Source organism: Pteronotus mesoamericanus, unplaced genomic scaffold (genome assembly GCF_021234165.1).
Source record: "Pteronotus mesoamericanus isolate MK-2021 breed Mesoamerican mustached bat unplaced genomic scaffold, CSHL_Meso_final contig_32, whole genome shotgun sequence".
NCBI lineage: Eukaryota > Metazoa > Chordata > Mammalia > Chiroptera > Mormoopidae > Pteronotus > Pteronotus mesoamericanus.
This window is the reverse complement of record NW_026555134.1, coordinates 1,687,825-1,705,272: the sequence shown is the minus strand read 5'-3', so window position 1 is coordinate 1,705,272 and position 17,448 is coordinate 1,687,825. Positions and strand designations below refer to the sequence as shown.

Genomic DNA, 17,448 nt, shown 5'->3' with positions numbered 1-17,448 from the left:
CTGAACTCTTTATTCCTAGTTTATTGGCCTATTAGCTATCCCAGTGCAGCACCCTACTGTTAATTACATTACACTAAGTTGTATTATCAGAAAATTTAAATACTCTCTAATCATTGTTCTTTAATTAGCTTATCTTAGCTCTTGACTCTCCCATATGATTCTTAACCTCTATAAAAAAGTATATTAGTGAAAACTGCTATTTTTTACAACAGCTTATTTTCCTGTCCAGTTAATATTAAGTAGAATTTTATAATTTTTGGTAAAGATTTTTTACTTTTATTTTATAATAAATACATTTTGTGCCATATAAATAGTATTCTACTTTAATTCTTATTGCATTTACTAATTGTTTATTTCTGGTATATAAGAACTCAGTTTTGATACATTGATTCTCACATCCAACAACCTCGATGAACTGTCTTATTAATTGTAATAGTGTGTTTTCAGAATGTTTTCTAATTATATTATCCGTGAACCTGACAGTTTTATTCTTCTATTTGTAATCATTTCATCTTTTTTTTTTCTTTTTGGCCTGTCACATTATATAGCATTTTCGGTTTAGTGCTGATTTTAAGCAGTCATAGTGGGTATTCTTATTTTGTTCTTGACTTGAAAGGAACTATTTCTCATGCTTTGGCATTAACCGTGGTGTAGGATTTGGTTAGGAACCCCATATCAGATTAAAAAAAATACCCATTTATAATTTGGTAAGAGTTCTTACCTTGAATCAATGTTGGATTTTTTCAAATACATTTTGTAAGTCTGTTAAATTTGTTTTCCCATATTCAGTTATGTTTCAATTTTACTAATAGGTTTTCTAATGTTGTACCAGGAGATAAAACCATTACATAAAAGTTATTTTGCTAAAAGTATTGTTTTAATATTGTATTTGAGTCAGAAACAACCAAACTCACTTTTATTCCACTGCCAGGAAGAAAAGCAAAGTGATCTTCATTTCTCTGCTCATAGATCTCCACAGTGAATATATGATAGTTCAGAAAAAGGTGGAAAGATTGGTAATGTCATTTACAACTTCATTAACACTGTTGCCTTTTTTTTTTTAAAGTCCCTTTATGATGCTGTGCAATTCTCTCAAACAAGATTGAAGAGCTTTTGGCATTAACTCAACCTAAAAGTTACAGGTTACATTACCGATAATTAGGGGCAGTTGCAGCAATAAAACTACTTTGTAGTGAGAGAATCCTATCACCTATTTTTGAATGGAAGGAAAAACCCAGAAAAAGTTATTGCTTGTGATGGATTGCAGAGCAGTTTAGTAATTTAATCTACTTGGGACCTTTGCTTTACCTTAAATTAGTCATATAACTAATTTTCATTGTCCACAACTAGACTATAAATTCAATCTACATCCTTTATCTACTTAAAGTACAGCCTTTTGGAGCACATCATGTCTGCAGGGCTTTTTTTGGAGAGGGAGGGTTCTCTCTCTGTAGCATGGCATAGTGTGGTGGTGAAGTGTACACTTTCTAGATCTCACTGTCCTGGGGTTAAGTCTTGGGACACCTTACAACTTTGGTGCCGTGTGCAGTTTCATACTCTTTGTGCCTTATTAATCTGTAAGGTGGGAAATTATTACTATCTCATTGCATTCTTAGGAGGATTAAAGGAACTAAATGTAAAATTCTTGCAGGGTGTCTGACACTTAATAAACACTATCTTAATAACTATATATATTAAATTATTTTAACCAAGACTAGGGAAAAGGAGAACATACAATGTTTCAGTCCATAGTTCTTTTTGCAAAAGACAAACTTCTTCCCTAGGATCAATTTACTAAAGTTCAATTTACCATGTTTACCAAATGTACTAATTTGCCAAATTCTTCTGTATTTCTTTTCTTTCTTTCTTAAATGTAGATTGATTTTATTTATTTTTTTAAATGTCAAAGTTAATTATAAAATATCTTTTAAAATTTAAAACCATTATAAAGTCTCAGCAATTAAACCAACATGACACCAGCACAGAAATAATCAAGTAGATCAATGAAATATAATGAACATTCTAGAGACAAACGTATATATCTGATTAATATGTGTATGATTAAGTTGATATTTCAAATCAATGGGGAAAATAAGGCTTATTCCACAAATAAGGTGCATGGACCACTATTACTTGAAATAAAACATATATAGAGCCCTATTTCACACATTATACAAGAAATATTCAGGTGAGTTAAAAGTCAATATGTAGAATCTAAGGAGTTTTAGAAGAAAATAGAACTAATATTTTTCATGACCTGAAGTAAAATATTCAACCCAGAAGCTATAAAGTATTGACAGTATGACTATATTAAACATTTAACTATATAGTAATATACATATTAAAAAATATGGAACACTTCACAAATTTACATGTCATTCTTGCGCAGGGGCCATGCTAATCTTCTCTGTATTGTTCCAATTTTAGTATATGTGCTGCCGAAGTGAGCACTTTCTGTATTTCTTAATGATGTTTACAGTAATTCCTATTGCTTTCAGAGACTTCTGTGAGGTTAAGTTGGCTGGTTGTCATTTTGTCTTCATATCAGTGTTTAGAAGTATTAGAGGTCATAATGTAGTCTTCTTAGTAATAAATGTAATATTCATAAAAAGCGTATTTCAAAATCATTAACCAGAAACCCCCAAGGCTTTGTGCCACGATGAAAGGAGTACTAGAAAAATGCCATTCACTTGCTCATTGGGTCAGTTAGGAAGACTGTCTCTGCAAGGCCAGTGCTTTGATAGTGTTGAAAGTGACTTGTATGCTCCCCTATATAGTATGGATATTCAAACTGAGGAATCAACATAAAAATTGATTTCAAGATGGTGCTATTTCTTGGGGACCTGCCCCTATCCATTCTGCATAGAATTCCCACAGATACAACCCCCACCAAAGATAAGTTTACCATTCAAAATTTTAGAAGAACAGTAATGAAATTTCACTATGAATTAGAATCAGCAGACATTACAAGACTCCTAAGAACTTGAGACAGTTGTACAATCTGCTGGAGTCTAAAATTAATGTGTTAAAGTAGTTAAGATACATATGAAGATATCAAACCAATGAAAAGAACAAGATGCTGCTTTTATAAAAATGAGAACTTCTAGAAATGCAATCATTGAAAATTCCAGCATATGAGTTAAACAGCAGACTTGACACCACTAAAGAAAGAATTAGCAAACTGTAAGAAGAAGCTGAAGAAAGTCTCCAGAATGCACTACACAGAGCTAAAAAGAAAATATGAACAGTTGAGTCATGGAGACAGGGTGTAAAATGAAACATTACAACATGTATTATATAGGCATTCTACTAATAGAAGCTAGAAAGAATGGGAGGCAGTATTCAAAATGAAAATGGCTGACAGCTTTTTTCCCCATGGTTGTGAAAGGCGAGTCCTCATATGTTAGAAGCATTAACCAAAAAATAAAATGAAAAGGAAAACAGAAAGCCAGTCGTGCCTGTGTACATCCTAAAGAAAGATCAGAACATTAATGCCAAAGAGAAGGTTTTAATCATTGCCTATAATGGAACACCAGTTAGATTGGCAGCAGATTTCTCATCAGCAATAGTAAATGCCAGAAAACAGTTGGATTAATATATTTAGTGTTCTGCGGTAATTTGCTACCTTATAATTCCACCATCATCACTGTTGAGGAGTCAAGTCAAAATTAAGAATTTCCAGAGCAATTTTTAAGAGGCTACCTTTTGAACAGGTGTTACACTAAAGGAAGTAGGGAGTTGAACCCAAAAGGAAGAAACAAGATTAAAAAATGTTTGGTGAGCGAAGAAATTGGTTAAAATGTTGGTAAATAATCATTATCTATAAAATAATAAAGTGATTCACTGACTTTACTCTTAAGACACATCTTTCTTTTATTTACATGGCACTGAGTAAAAACCAACGCTGAGAATTAAACCGTGACACGGTGCTTTAACGATGGCGATAATCAATACATTAAGAAGTTAGTTACAGTGACTTCTCTTAAATTTGAGATTTCTTTAATCCAAGAAATTTGGCAGTTGCCTTCATGTGCATTTATTTGAATGTGATAGGGAATCCTTTTGTACATAGCTTGATCATAAAACATAGCAAAAGTATCATCAGCTTTTGGACAGCTTCCATTAGTAGGAAAAAAATCAATAAATACATAATAGTTAAAACCCAAGAAGTCAAGAAATAACAGTATAACCATATTATTAAGAAATACAGAAAACTAGAAGAGTCAAAAGTAGTGCCCTCTCTAAGAAAAAAGAAAAACCCTCATAGACACAGACAACAGTACGGTGATTGCCAGAGGAAGAGGGGGTGGGGGGGAGGAGGAAGGAAAGACAGGGTGAGTGGTGATGGAAGGGGACTTCACTAGGAGTGGCGAGCACACAATGCAATGTGCAGATGGTCTGCAGTAGAATTGTACACTTGACACCTAATATAATTTTATTAACCAGTGTCACCCCAATAAATTCAATAAAAATATTTTTTTTCTTTGCTATTTAATTTATTCTTCCCTTAGCGAGCTCAAGATAATGATAATTGATTAATATCTTAAATTGTTATATACGTTGCCCTGACTGGTGGCTCAGGGGGCCGGGCACCAATTCCCACTCAATTCCCACTCAAGGCACATGCCTGAGTTGCAGGCCAGGTCCTCAGCTCATCCGGTCAGTAAGGGGAGGCGACCAGTGGATGCTTCTCTCCCTCCTCCTCACCCTCCCCCTCTCTCCTTTTTTTGTTCCAAAGTTCCATCCAGATTATCACTTTACATTTAGTTGTCACATCTTTGTAGGTTCCTCCTGGTTCTGACAGTTTCTCGTGTTTTTCTTGTCTCGATGACCTTCACAGTTTGAGGAGTCTAGTCAGGTATTTTGTAGAATGATCCTCAAGTTTTTCTAATGATTAGACCGGGGGCTCTAAAAATAATATTTTAAAAAAGTAGTTGCTTCATATTGGGGCTGTGAGATTTGTTATATCTTATAAAAAACTCTTTGATTCATTTTAACTCTCTGTTATTAAGTAGGAATAAAATTAACATGAAAGCATTGCTATGTGCTTGTTAAGCTAGAAAAAAATTAAAATTATAAAACCTTATGTTGACTAGAATATTCACTCTGCATTCAGTAGTGACTGTATCTTCCTGGAGGGCAAACTAATAACAGACAGTGTTTGTAAAATTGTTCATTTGCTTCATCAAGTCTTGTGGGATAGACAACTATCTAAGACATTAGTGAATGCCACTCTAGAATTGCTTCTTTAAAATGCCGTAAATAATTCCCCCCAAATTTAGGTGGCCTCTTCATCCCCTTAGTAATTCTATAACTATAGAAACTAAGCGTGAGCACATATCCTGTTTCAGGTGCTGTATCCATTCACTTAGTCCTGGCTTCTATTACTACACCTTGCATATGAGAAAACGGTGTCTTTGCAAAGTTAAGCAACTTCCCCCAAGTCACATGTTAATAATGAGTGCAACCAGCATTTGAACACCAGCGGTCTTATTTTAAACTCGCCTTTCAATTATTTCTCCAGACTGCCTCTCACAAGTAAAGCCACTTATCAAGTTGACTTTCCTGTTGAGGGTCTTTTAATTGCTTCTATACAGCTACTACTAACATAACAGCTACATTTTGGTATAGATTCTAGATGGCTTTGAGCATAAAGCTGATGGGAATACGCAGTGAAACAGATCATCTGATATATTACTGATGACATTGTAAATAGGCACAGCCGTTTTTGGAAAGCGTTTTGGCACCTATTTCAAGAGCCATAAAATGCTCATATTTTTTGACCTGGTTAATGCCACTTCTGGGAATCTTCTAAATAGTTCAATATGGAAAAAACCGAAGCACTGAAGTGATCATTACGTGTTTGTAACAGAGCGAGTGGAACCCTAAATGTTCAATAGTAGGGGAATGATTAAACAACGGATGGTCTATTTACTTAGGCAGCCAGTAGACGTGTGGTGTTGATGCCACATGGACGAAGAAAACGGGGGTCATGTAAAAGCAGCATGCAAAGCAGTCTATGCACTAAAACTATAGCCTTTACAGAAATGAAAAAAAGGGAATAGAAAAATAATTGTGGGTACTGTTTGTCTTTCTGCTATTTTTCAAACTCTTTGTAATACAGATTTATTTCTAATTTTAAATTAAAGTCACATAATTGCTCCATGCTTTTGTGTATTTGTCTTATGGCAATTGCAGGCAGCATGATGGAAACATGCAAAGACCACCACGGGAAACAGGCAAACTTTGGGAGCCTTGCAGATGCCTCATTTACTGGTTGTGTGAACCTGGGCCAGTCACTGTGTGTCTCAGGAGCCTCGCTTGACCTCCAAAGTGAGCAGTGCAATTTGGGAAACACAGTAGGATCTTTAGAGTCAGGGGGGCCTTGCTGTGTGTCTTTGGCTCTTTTCAGACAAGCCACTCAACTGTAAAGCTCAACTTCCTCATCCATAAAAATGGAACCAGTGAGACCAGTATCTGGCACTCTTTTAGGGGATGCTCTGAAAATCTTCCGTTCAGTTATGGCCCTTATAAAGTGCTCCTTGCCTTTTTTTATCCTTGTGTGGTGGGAGCAAATGTAGTCTTTCACCTAAATTCTTTTGCTTCTTATTTTTTGGGCAGCTGTTTTTACAGTCAACTTCCTGTCTTCTGGTGTAACTTATTATCCATAGTTTAGAGTTAAAAATCATAAGAAAAATTTTGTCATTCAGTGTGGCTGGCTAGAATTCCAGGTTTGTCTTAACCATATTTTTTTTCTAACTATACAAATACAGTAAATGCTTACTGTTGAGCATTCGGAATATACAGAAAGTGGAAAGAAGAAAATTACACCATATTTTTCCTCCCAGTGATGAATATTATATGCATTTTATTTTATTTCTTGTTTTTCTGAATATCTGATTTTTTAAAGGAGAAATATAGGGAAGCTCCTGTTAGAACATTTGTTTTGTTTGGAACAAGTTTAACAGACACTTTGTATTCATTCTGGAACAGTTTATCTTTAACAGATAATTCTTAGATAGGGATAAGACCAATGGGGAACCAGAGGGAGGGTGGGGGAGGAATTAATAGGGAAGTGTTTTTCTATAATTCTGACACCTAACAAAGAATGAACTTAGGCAAAGTACAGTTACCCAAATCATGCTTCCTGGACTTTTTAAGGACAATTACAATTTTAAATAATTTGTACTGTTTTCATTATAAGTAACTTTGTACTCTTTCAGACATGAGTTGTGAATTTTGGTTTGGAAAATATAATCATCATGGTACATGAACTTGGTATAAAGAAGCTTGCAAAATACCCACAATTTTTTGGATCTCGGCCTTACCCTTTTTAGAACATGTGGTTTTAAAAAATCATGAGTTCCTGTAATGTCCTTTGAAGAAAAGTAGGGCATTTATTCTGTGACAGAACCAACAGAGCAACAAATACCTGGGAAGACCAAGCCTGAGCTGCTGTGGCCTTGTGGGGCCAGGCATGGATGTCACAGTCCTCTGACCTGTGCTGGGCTTGTAGTTAGGACAGAAAGGAAGAATGTACTTGTCAAGGGATTAAGAACATTGGCCCATCCATTTTCTGGGCTTTGCTGTATGTAATGACTTTAAAGGTAGGGAACAGGTCTTTTCCCTCTTCTTTCCTTTCTTCAGAGCAGCAATCAGATTATGAAAGGTGACGCAGGGCACATCCCATATAAATAATTTTCAGTGTGGCCTATCTGTCATCCCCACTACACTGAGGAGGACATGAGAAATGTTTGAGGTCAGTGTATTTGTCTTGCCTCATCACTCTCCTTTGAATACTCCACTGTGGTTTGTGCCCCTTTGACTTCTGAGGTCTGCTGCCACAGACAAGAGACTCTTGATTGGTTGGGAGTGGGTGTCCCTCTCTCCTGCTTAGTATCTGCACATCAGGAAAGTCACTTGTCCTTTAACTCATTTTTCTGACTAGGCTGAGCATCCTTCAGTACTGGTGTGTGTTTGTTAACCCTTCCCAGTCATTTCCTCTTCAAGAAAAATCATGACTTATTTACAGGAGGAGAAAACCAAACGTATAGCACACTTTGAGGATCTGGTTTAGAATTTAACTGACTTCCGCAGCCTTAGGCAGTTCTTCGTTGCAGTGACATGGTGGGAATTTAAAAGGGTCATGTGAGAATGGAGCTGGTCACTGTAGCCTGGAAACTTGCTATTTCAAATAATTACAGCCCTTCCAAAAGTGTGCTTGCTTGATATGGAACTTGGTACCCTACAAAAATAGGGTATGATCTGAGACTTTTGAGTATTTTGAAATCCTTGGGGAAGTGGTATTCAGAGCTGTAAAAGGGAATAAGCCATATAGAAAGTTACCTGAATTTATGCACTGTTTTTTCTAGAGAAGATGATCAGTTTTACTTAATTTACTGTACTTTTTAAGCTTTTTTGTGATGGATTACTGATCAAAGTGATTTTTTTTTCCAGTATTGCCTGTCAGGGCACCCAACCTTACCATGCAACGTGCTCAAATTCAAGTCAACCACCATTATGTTGGACTGTGGACTGGACATGACTTCCACGCTCAATTTCCTTCCTTTGCCTCTTGTTCAAAGGTAAGTGCTGATGCACCTGAGACCGAATGAGCTTTAGTTTGTTTAAAAATTATATCCATTTCTATAAAGGTTATCAGTACCTTGTGTGTTGTCATAAGTTTTATTTTGTTCCCTTAAAAAATTATCATCAAAATAATTTCCTTTGGTTGGGTTGATGGAAAGTGTTGTATTGAATTATTGATTGACTTCTTTATTATAACTTCTGAGCTTCTGTAAAATGTTCCTGCAACTGCTCAGTGCAAGTGAGGTCATGTATATTTCATCTTTCCTGCTAATTCATATAAGAGCTGATAAATGGTCAACTGATGAGCCCAAGAATTGAATTTTAGAATCATTTCACTGCCTTTGCAGGGAGTTGACATCATAGAAGCTGACAGTTCATTTCGATAGGCAGCTATGCATTATTTTTATACGAGTCAGCTGTAAATATCATAGAACCGTGTATGAAGCCAAAGGCCATGTCTTAAAGCAGGTAGATTATCCCAGGCCTACAATCAGCACTGTTTATTCTTCTAAGACTTCATCTAGGAAGCTTGCTGTTATTTAGAAGCAGCATTTATAAAAGAAGTGGTGTTAGAAGCAAATAATCCCAGTGGCAAAAAGTGATACATATAAGAGGGGAAACAGAAAGCTAACTAAAGCAAATTTAAAAGCTCAAAAGCATACAGCATGCTAAGTAAACCATCTAATGCATCTCATTCACTCCCGAAGACACCACTATGTGCAATGATTATTCAAAATGATAACCCTGTGAACCATGTAAGAAAAGTAAAAATAAAAATCAACCATTGATTTTTTTTTTCCCCCTGAGCTAAGGGATACAATAAGGTGATGGGGACAAGGTCAGAGATAATTGCAGATTACGTTTTATGCAAAGCTCATAAAACTCGGTTATAATCACACCCAGCATTTAGAAATTCATTTACCATGCACATGCAGATATTATCCAAAAGAGGGATATATTTATAATATGTATTCACATAAATAAAGAGAGAGAATTGGTTTAGGCACTGCACCACATATTTCTCAACAAAAACAACTTACAGTTTATTTCTTATTAAAGTTGCCTGAAATTATTGTCTCTGCCCCTCCCCCCCAAAATTAAAATGTTCATTTATTTGGTGTTTACTAAGAATCTGCACTGTGCCAAACTAGGGGATATAGACATGAACAAGACAACTTTACTTTCCTCGTGGAACTTATAGTCTTTTAGGAGAAAAATAATTACACGGTTGAAGATGTCATGCCTATGTTAAGAAAACAACTACAAGAAGTCTGTCCAGAAAGTATCCAGCTATGTACTATGAAACATAGACGTTTCTTGAACATACAGGTAACATTCATTGTACATAGGACATTGATGCCCCTTCAAAGTAGGCACCTCAAGACCTCACACAGTTCTCCCAATCTCCATCAGCTGCCCTAAAGTAGGCGCCATATCTGGGCCATAGGGAGGGCTGAGTCACATGGGTGATTTGATGTTTGTCCAGAAAACTCTGCACAAAACGTGATGCGTGAGTGGACACATTGTCGTGATAAAGCTGCCAATCACCACTTGCCCATAGCTGTAGCCTTCTGAATCATCCAAATAGCTTCCCCAAAGCTTAATGCAAAATTTGATGCAGATTCATTGCTATATTCGCAGTCATTTTGAATGCAACGGCCACACAGTACACATGTTCGTTGAGCAGCATCTACCACCCCCACCAACTAGTACAGAGAAGTCACCATTGTTCACACATGCACATTCCAATCCACTCTTCCTTGGCTGCCAGGTTAAATCGATGTTGTGCAAACTGTTCTAATTATATTAACAATGGCTGGACTTTTTCTGGACTAATCTCATGTATCTTGATAATTACTAAGGAAAATAAAATACAAGGTACTGTGAGGAAGCTTATATTCCCTGTGGGGTCATAAATTATCCAGGTATTCAAAATCTACTTTGGGCAGACAGTCCTACCTACGTATTTTCCCTTTCCTGTTTATTCTTATCTTTACCTAATTCTTATAATTCTCACAGCCCTGGCTCAGCATTAGAATCCACTTGTACTCTGTCTACCCTTTGTCATTGGTTTTCCCTCAGAGGGAGGTTATACTAGTGGGATGGTTGGCAACCCACATAGTTTACTTCAAAAAGTATCTTCCTTTGCTCTGTTCAGAAACCTTCAAGATATACTTGGCTAAAATAGTGTCCCCAGTTCCTCCCTATACCCTCATCCTGCTTTATTTTGGTCATAGTACTTATAATTGCATTACATACACACATTTGGTTTATATATTGTTCTCCTCCTTCACTAGAAGGTAAGTTTTATAAGGGCAGGGATTTTGTCTGTTCTTCACAGTATCTGCTGTGCCAAAAACAGTTCTCAACAGGTAGCTTCTCAGTAAATATTTGTCATTTGAATGAATCCCTCTTTCTTCCTTGGATTCCAACCCTTCTTGCCCCCTCAATCATCTCGCTATTAATTGTAATCCTTTATCTTGAGCCCTTCCATCTTAGCTCATTTTTTCCCATTTAATTATACTGTCATTTCTAACTCAAAATTTAAGAAAAAAAATTGTTCATGTTCTCACAACTCTACTTTTCCCTCAGCATTCCTAACTGCTCTCTAACCTGTGCTTTCCCCACACCACCCACCAGAACACCTCTCCCGGAAGTCACCAGTGGCCTCCATGTCATCGGCTCTGATGCACGTTCTCCTCCATGATCGCATATTCCTGGCTCTCCGCCTACATCTCTGGTACTTCCTCTTCGGTCTACTTTGGGGATTCATCTTTCTCCAGCTGGCCATCACATACCAGAATTCTTGAACGTCCAGTGCTTGGCCATCAGAGTCTCCACGAAAGGAATTTAAGAAATGCTCAGGGCTTCAATAACAATCCAAACAATAACTTCTAAATGTGCTTCTTTAGTTAATAATTCTCTTCTGGGTGCCTGTTGCATCTGTCCAAAATATTCATATATCCAAAGTTTCTCTCCCTGGATGTGCCTTCGAAGGCACTTCAAAGCTCAGCGTGCCCCAAATCGAGTCCCTTATTAGCCTTGGTCCCGAAGAGGCGGGCAGACACCCCCAGACCAGTTTTCCCCCACAGTGCCGTATCTTCGTGAGTGGCATCCTGCTGTCAAAGCCAGAACACTGAGAGTTAACTTCCTGTTCCTCAACGGCGATATCAAGTCTTTCATGGAGCCTTGTCATTTGTACCTTCTAAAGAGCTCTGGTATCCAGGGGAGACTCTTCCGTGTTACTGTCCTCATTATCCTCTTTTACGGGCATTACTGCTAAAGCCTCCTAGCCACTTTCCTCAATTCTGATCTTGTTCCTGCCTGAATCCAAAGTCGCCTTTTTATGTAACTTTTTACCTTGAAATCACTTCAGATTTACAGGAAAATTGCAAGAATAGTAAAAACAACTCCCAATAATCCTTATCAGTTAACATTTTATTACATTTCCTTTGTCATTTTCTCTTTAAATGTATGCATGTAATTTTTTCTGACCTGTTTGAAAGACATGATGCTCCTTTACCACCTAAACTTAAGTGCCTATATTCTAAGAAGGACATTCGCTACCTAATCATGGTACAGTAATCAAAATCAGGAAACTTACACTGACATTGTCCAAGTATCTAAACTTAATGCCCTATTCATATTTCCCAAGTTACATCAGTCCATATTTTAGTATAATGTCTTTTATAGTGAAAAAGAAAAATAGTGATACAGGTTGAGGATCTAATCCAGATCATGTTGCATTTAGTTGTCCTGTCTTCAGCCTCCTTTAATCTGAAAGAGTTTCACAGTCTGTTATGACCTTGTCATTTTTAGGAGTACAGGCCAATTATATTATACAGCATCTTAGAGTTTGGGCATGTCTGAGATTTCTTCACAATTAGATTGGGATTATTTTTGATATGAATGCCAAACAAATGATGGTATATGTTATCAGCAGGCACATGATGTCAATTTTCTCAGAACCAGCTTTTAGAATTACAAATCTAATCTTGTCTCTTACCCATTTAAAACAAGGGTCTTTCATTGCTGTTAGGATAAATACCAAGCACATCTTGGTACAGGAGGCTTTATGCCTGTTCCTGTAGTATCTGGCTCTTTGTTTCCTTTCAGTTTCAAAGTAATCTTATCTCCTGCCTGGGACAGTCACACATTTGTTCCTTTAGCCAGGAAGGCTCTTCGCTCCCCCCTCCATCCCTCCCACCCTCCCTTAGCCTGCCTAGCAGGAGCTTATCTCTCAGGTTACTTATGACTCCAGTTCCTACACAGAAAGGACACAGGCAGGACTTAGATGGCGGGGAGGGAGTGTATGGGACTCTTCTTGAAATTTCATTTGAATAACCTTTTATCTAAGGTGCCCATGCCAAAGGCTGGTGAGAATGAGGGGCGGAAGGCACTGAACCAGTAGGTGCCTACTTTCTCTGCTCTCTCCAAACCCTACCTCTTGACCCAGCTTCTCCTTGACTCTGCTACTGTCCAGATCTCACCTCAAACATCGTAGAGCCGGGCAAGTCTTTTGATGTTGCCTAGGTCCTCATTAGCAGATGCTGTTCTGCTTTGTACCACACTGCTTCCTCATTTTTAACAGCTTGGTGTCTATTTGTGTTGTGGTACTTGATAATGTCTCTCCTCCAGGAGGACAGGTATTCTTTGCTCATGGTCACATCACCATCACCTGAACGCATGACACATAAAGAAAGATTCATTAATGAATAAGTGAAGACAAACACCTCATTCTCCTACAGCACTACAAAGAGGCCATTCCTTTTTCTGGATGGCCTCCTCCATCTTTTTTTTTTTTTTTTTTAATCCTAACCCAAGGATATGACTATTGATCTTAGAGAGAGAGGGGAGAGAAAGGGAAGGAAAGAGAGAAACATTGATGTGAGAGAAAAACATTGATGAGTTTCCTCCCATATGCACCCCCATAAGGATTGAACCCACAACCTAGGTGTTTGCCCTGACTGGGAATCAAACCCACAACCTTTCAGTGTATGGGACGATTGCTCCAACCAACTGAGCCACCTGACAGTTGTCTACTGACTATTTCTCAAATTCAGAATAACTACAGATACTTCATAGAAAGCTATGATATAAAAAATGTTTAAGAAAAGTATAACCACAATACTGGAAATTTTTACTTTTTAAAATACAATAATTATTCTCCAATAAGCAGTGTATGATTCCTAATCATCTGTTGATGACAACTGAGTCATCTCTAATCTGAAGACTGATTTGTGTGCATCTGATAGGGAACAGAGAGAATGCAGACACTGTGAGCCAGTTTTCTTTAAAAAGGGAAGTGAATGTTGATAACCTCCTTTAGAGAGTTAGCATGCATGAAATAACAGTATTCATGTTGTCTTGTCATTATACTTTTATTAGAATACTTAGTTTTTTTTTAACCTGATCTGGTAGTAAATATATTTGTCAAGAAGTAAGAAGCCTATAAATGGCATATGTGACTGCGAAAGGAGATGGGAATTAAATTGGTAGTGACAGTAGAATACTTCTCTGACAGGTTAGAGCAGAAAACTCCCAGAGTTTTTTGGGTTTTGTTTTTAAAGCTCATCGATTATAATTCATACCAACCAAATTTGATTCTCCTAGTGGTGATTTTCATTCTCAACTATAAAACCCAAAATTCTTACTATTTGATTAATGAAAGCAAAATGTAAACAACGATCCCAGGCAAGGGGTATCTGGGACTTTATTGTACTTACAACTTTTCTCTGAGTTTGGAATTCTATTAAAATTAAAAGTTACCCCCAAATTTTTCATTTTTTTAAAGATTTTTGTTTGTTTGTTTGTTTTTAGACAGGGGAAAAGAAGGAGAAAGGGAAACAGCAATATGTGGTTGCCTCTCAGGCCCCCACTACTGGGGACCTGGCCAGAACCCAGGCTTGTGCCCTGACTGGGAATCGAATCAGAGACCTTTTGGTTTGCAGGCTGGCAGTCAATCCACTGAGCCATACCAGCCAGGGCCAAATTTTTCACTTTTAAAGAAAAATGAGAGGCATGTGTATTTAGGTTTTTAATCTTTCCTAGAAGATTGAGAAATATTCATATACTTATGTTTCTATTTGACTTTAATACCCATCACTTGCATGTAAAATCAGAATCTGATCACATTATTTTGGCAAGAGAATAAGGGACTATACATTAATTTGATTTTTGATTATACAGTCTTCTAGTCCCCCACCCTTACTCTGCCCTTAATTTTTACTTCACAGACTGATTTTGCGGTGAAGTGCTCAATTCCTTTTGCCATTCAGCTTGTACTTCTGAGGTGCTTTTTCTTCACACATCACCTTGATCATTAAGTTTTTCTTTTTACAGCATTTTTTTTAACTATTTGCATTTTCACCTACCAACATAATTCCCCTGGTCAACTAATGGCACACATATAAATTCTGAGATTACCCGAAGGGAATGATTTCTGAACCCGAGCTATTTTAATGTAGCATATATATGTGAAATTAACCTCCTCTTCTAGAAATAACTCACTTAGACATGGCTCACTTAGATCATTTTTAACATTAGGGAAACGAGCTTCATTTTCCAGAGTTGGAAACTCAAGCCACAGGTGACAAGGGACAAATCCACTTAAAAGCAGTGACTTCAGAATGTGAGTTTGACTGGCATTAAGGTGTTTCCATTTGCAGTGAATTCTGGCCAGTAGGCAGCTCAGCGTACTTGTCAGAGCCACTGGCCGCTCTGAGTCTGTCCCGCCCACAGATCCTGATCCGACTTGGCCTGCCCCTCCAGCTTGTCCTCAGCACAAGCAAGGTGGCGTCATGGGCAGTGCCTGGAAAGTGATTGTCCATCTTTCTGTTTTCTTTATTGTTCTGCATAGTGTTCTTTTGATTTTTCCAATTTAGTGCTAAACTGTTTGGCTTTTTAATGATCTGTTGCCACATAATTCTTAAGCTTGGTACAACAGGGCTCTTTTTTATCTTTTTGATTAGTATTTTGGATGAACCTTGCTGCCAATAATTTCGAGCTGCTTTTAACTTTATGGAGACAGTACAGTCACCTTGAAATCGCTAAGGATTATAATCTATTTAGGATAATTTAATCTTTTGTTTTGCAGTGCCAGGCTGTCTAATCTTCCGGGCTGGTCCCTAAAGGATGGAAATGTTTTCTTGGACAAGGTAATGATTAACTGAAGTGCATCTACACCCAGTGGAAACCCTCTTGTCATACCAGGAACCCAGTAGTGTTGTGATTGATGGGCTTATTCTTCCCCCCCCCCCCGCCCCGCCCCACCCCGTGTATTCTCCCTGAAATATCCCAAGATCCATTTAGGGTCTTTAGTACTTGGTGATTATTGTTTTTAAGAGCCTTTTAGGGAATCAGGTCCAGTTTCTCATATGAAAAAAAAAAAAATCTAAGAGCTGCAGCTGCAAATAATATTTTGTCACCACAAAAAGAAAACTATCATTTTTATAATGCAATGAGATTTTCAAAGGTGATACTTATTAGAGAGTTCCACCAGCTCCATGACTGGAAGGAATAGACTTTAAAAAAAAAACAAAAAAAAAAAAACCTTTAAACTCCTTGAATATGTGAGTTTTAAACTGTGTCTGTCAGGGGTCAGATTGAGTGGGGCATTGTGAAGTTTGGGTCTCTTGGGGGTGATGGGAGGCCACAGAAGGTTGCGGCAGAGCAGGGTCATCATCTGATGGCATCGCTTTGTCCTCCGTGTGAGGAATAGACTGAGGAGCTGGGTGTGTAACTTCCCAGGCAGTGCATTCTTGGGGGGTGGGGTAAAAACATGTTCTTCGGTAAATTTGCATAGAGGGCCTTCCAGACTATGGCCTGTGATGTTAGGCTTCCCTGGCAGCCTAGTGTGGACAATCTCATACATTATGGTGGAGGAGAAGAACATAGTTCTAGGAATCTAAGATTTGGCATCGTATTGACTTTAATCACTGACTAATAAGGTCTAAAGTAAGTGACTTAAATTACTTCTTTCTAGGCTATTAAGTTTTTGACATTAGATTATCTTCACAGTAATTTCTTCCTCTGATCATTATTTAGGCAGTTAACTTACAAATGAGAGACCAAAGGTACAAAAAAATGTTAAAACTATAATCTAGTCAAATTTTATACTAAAAAAATCAGAGGTAAAATGTTAAAAACTTCAAAGCTTATCCATGCCATTCTTAGTCCTCTAAATCATTCTTTGTTTCCAACGTCTCACAATTGAAAGCGTAAATAAGTTTAAAAATCCTTAAAATGATTCATCTGAATAAGGCATTTCTTTCTTGTAACAGATGTTGTTAAATAAAGAGGTGCTTTTTTTACCCAATTAATTCCTGTGAACTGCACCCCAACCTCAAATGCAATCCAAGTGCCTAATTTAAAACGAGATTTCCCTAGTTAATCTGTAAAATTCTGTGACATTCAGGAACCTGTGCACCTGATTTCAGCCTTACTCTTCCACTGGCTGTAAATCATTGTTCCCTGAGAACGGTTCAGAAGCATCCCATTACCAGTGCATTGTGAGCAAAATGACTTGCATGTGTATGTGAGAGCATTTCATTAGAAGGGAGTGTGAATAAAATACAGTGACATTGTAAGTGCGCAGAATGGCAAATGTGCTTCTCCAACCAGGAAGGAGGAGAGCCTCAGAGGAGGCTTTGTCATGTGAAGTAGGCATGCCCTGATATGTAGCCTTACGGGGAAGAAGATTACGTAGCCAATTTAAAACCAGGCAGGGCTTTGAAATTTCCCATGATTTGTCTGCAATCATTTTTAACCTCATCCTAAGGGAGTTGGGAGTCTTTTCCCATTAAACATAATTGCTTATTTGTTTTTAGCTGGCAGATACATTGTAATTAAGAACTGTTT

General features: G+C 37.5%; 1 protein-coding gene and 1 non-coding gene across 3 annotated transcripts in view; one reads left to right on the top strand and one right to left on the bottom strand.

Annotated features, from left to right (window-relative positions):
• INTS9 (integrator complex subunit 9) overlaps window positions 1-17,448 on the top strand; it is an 86,139-nt gene that overhangs the window by 19,571 nt on the left and 49,120 nt on the right. For both annotated transcript variants that reach the window (XM_054576022.1, XM_054576021.1), the window contains exons 2-3: window positions 8,458-8,585; window positions 15,686-15,746. In XM_054576022.1, the coding sequence (XP_054431997.1) occupies window positions 8,458-8,585; window positions 15,686-15,746 (189 nt within the window). The remainder of the gene's footprint in view (window positions 1-8,457; window positions 8,586-15,685; window positions 15,747-17,448) is intronic.
• LOC129072604 (U6 spliceosomal RNA) lies at window positions 2,345-2,451 on the bottom strand. The gene has a single exon (XR_008529361.1). It is a non-coding gene; the product is annotated as a U6 spliceosomal RNA (small nuclear RNA).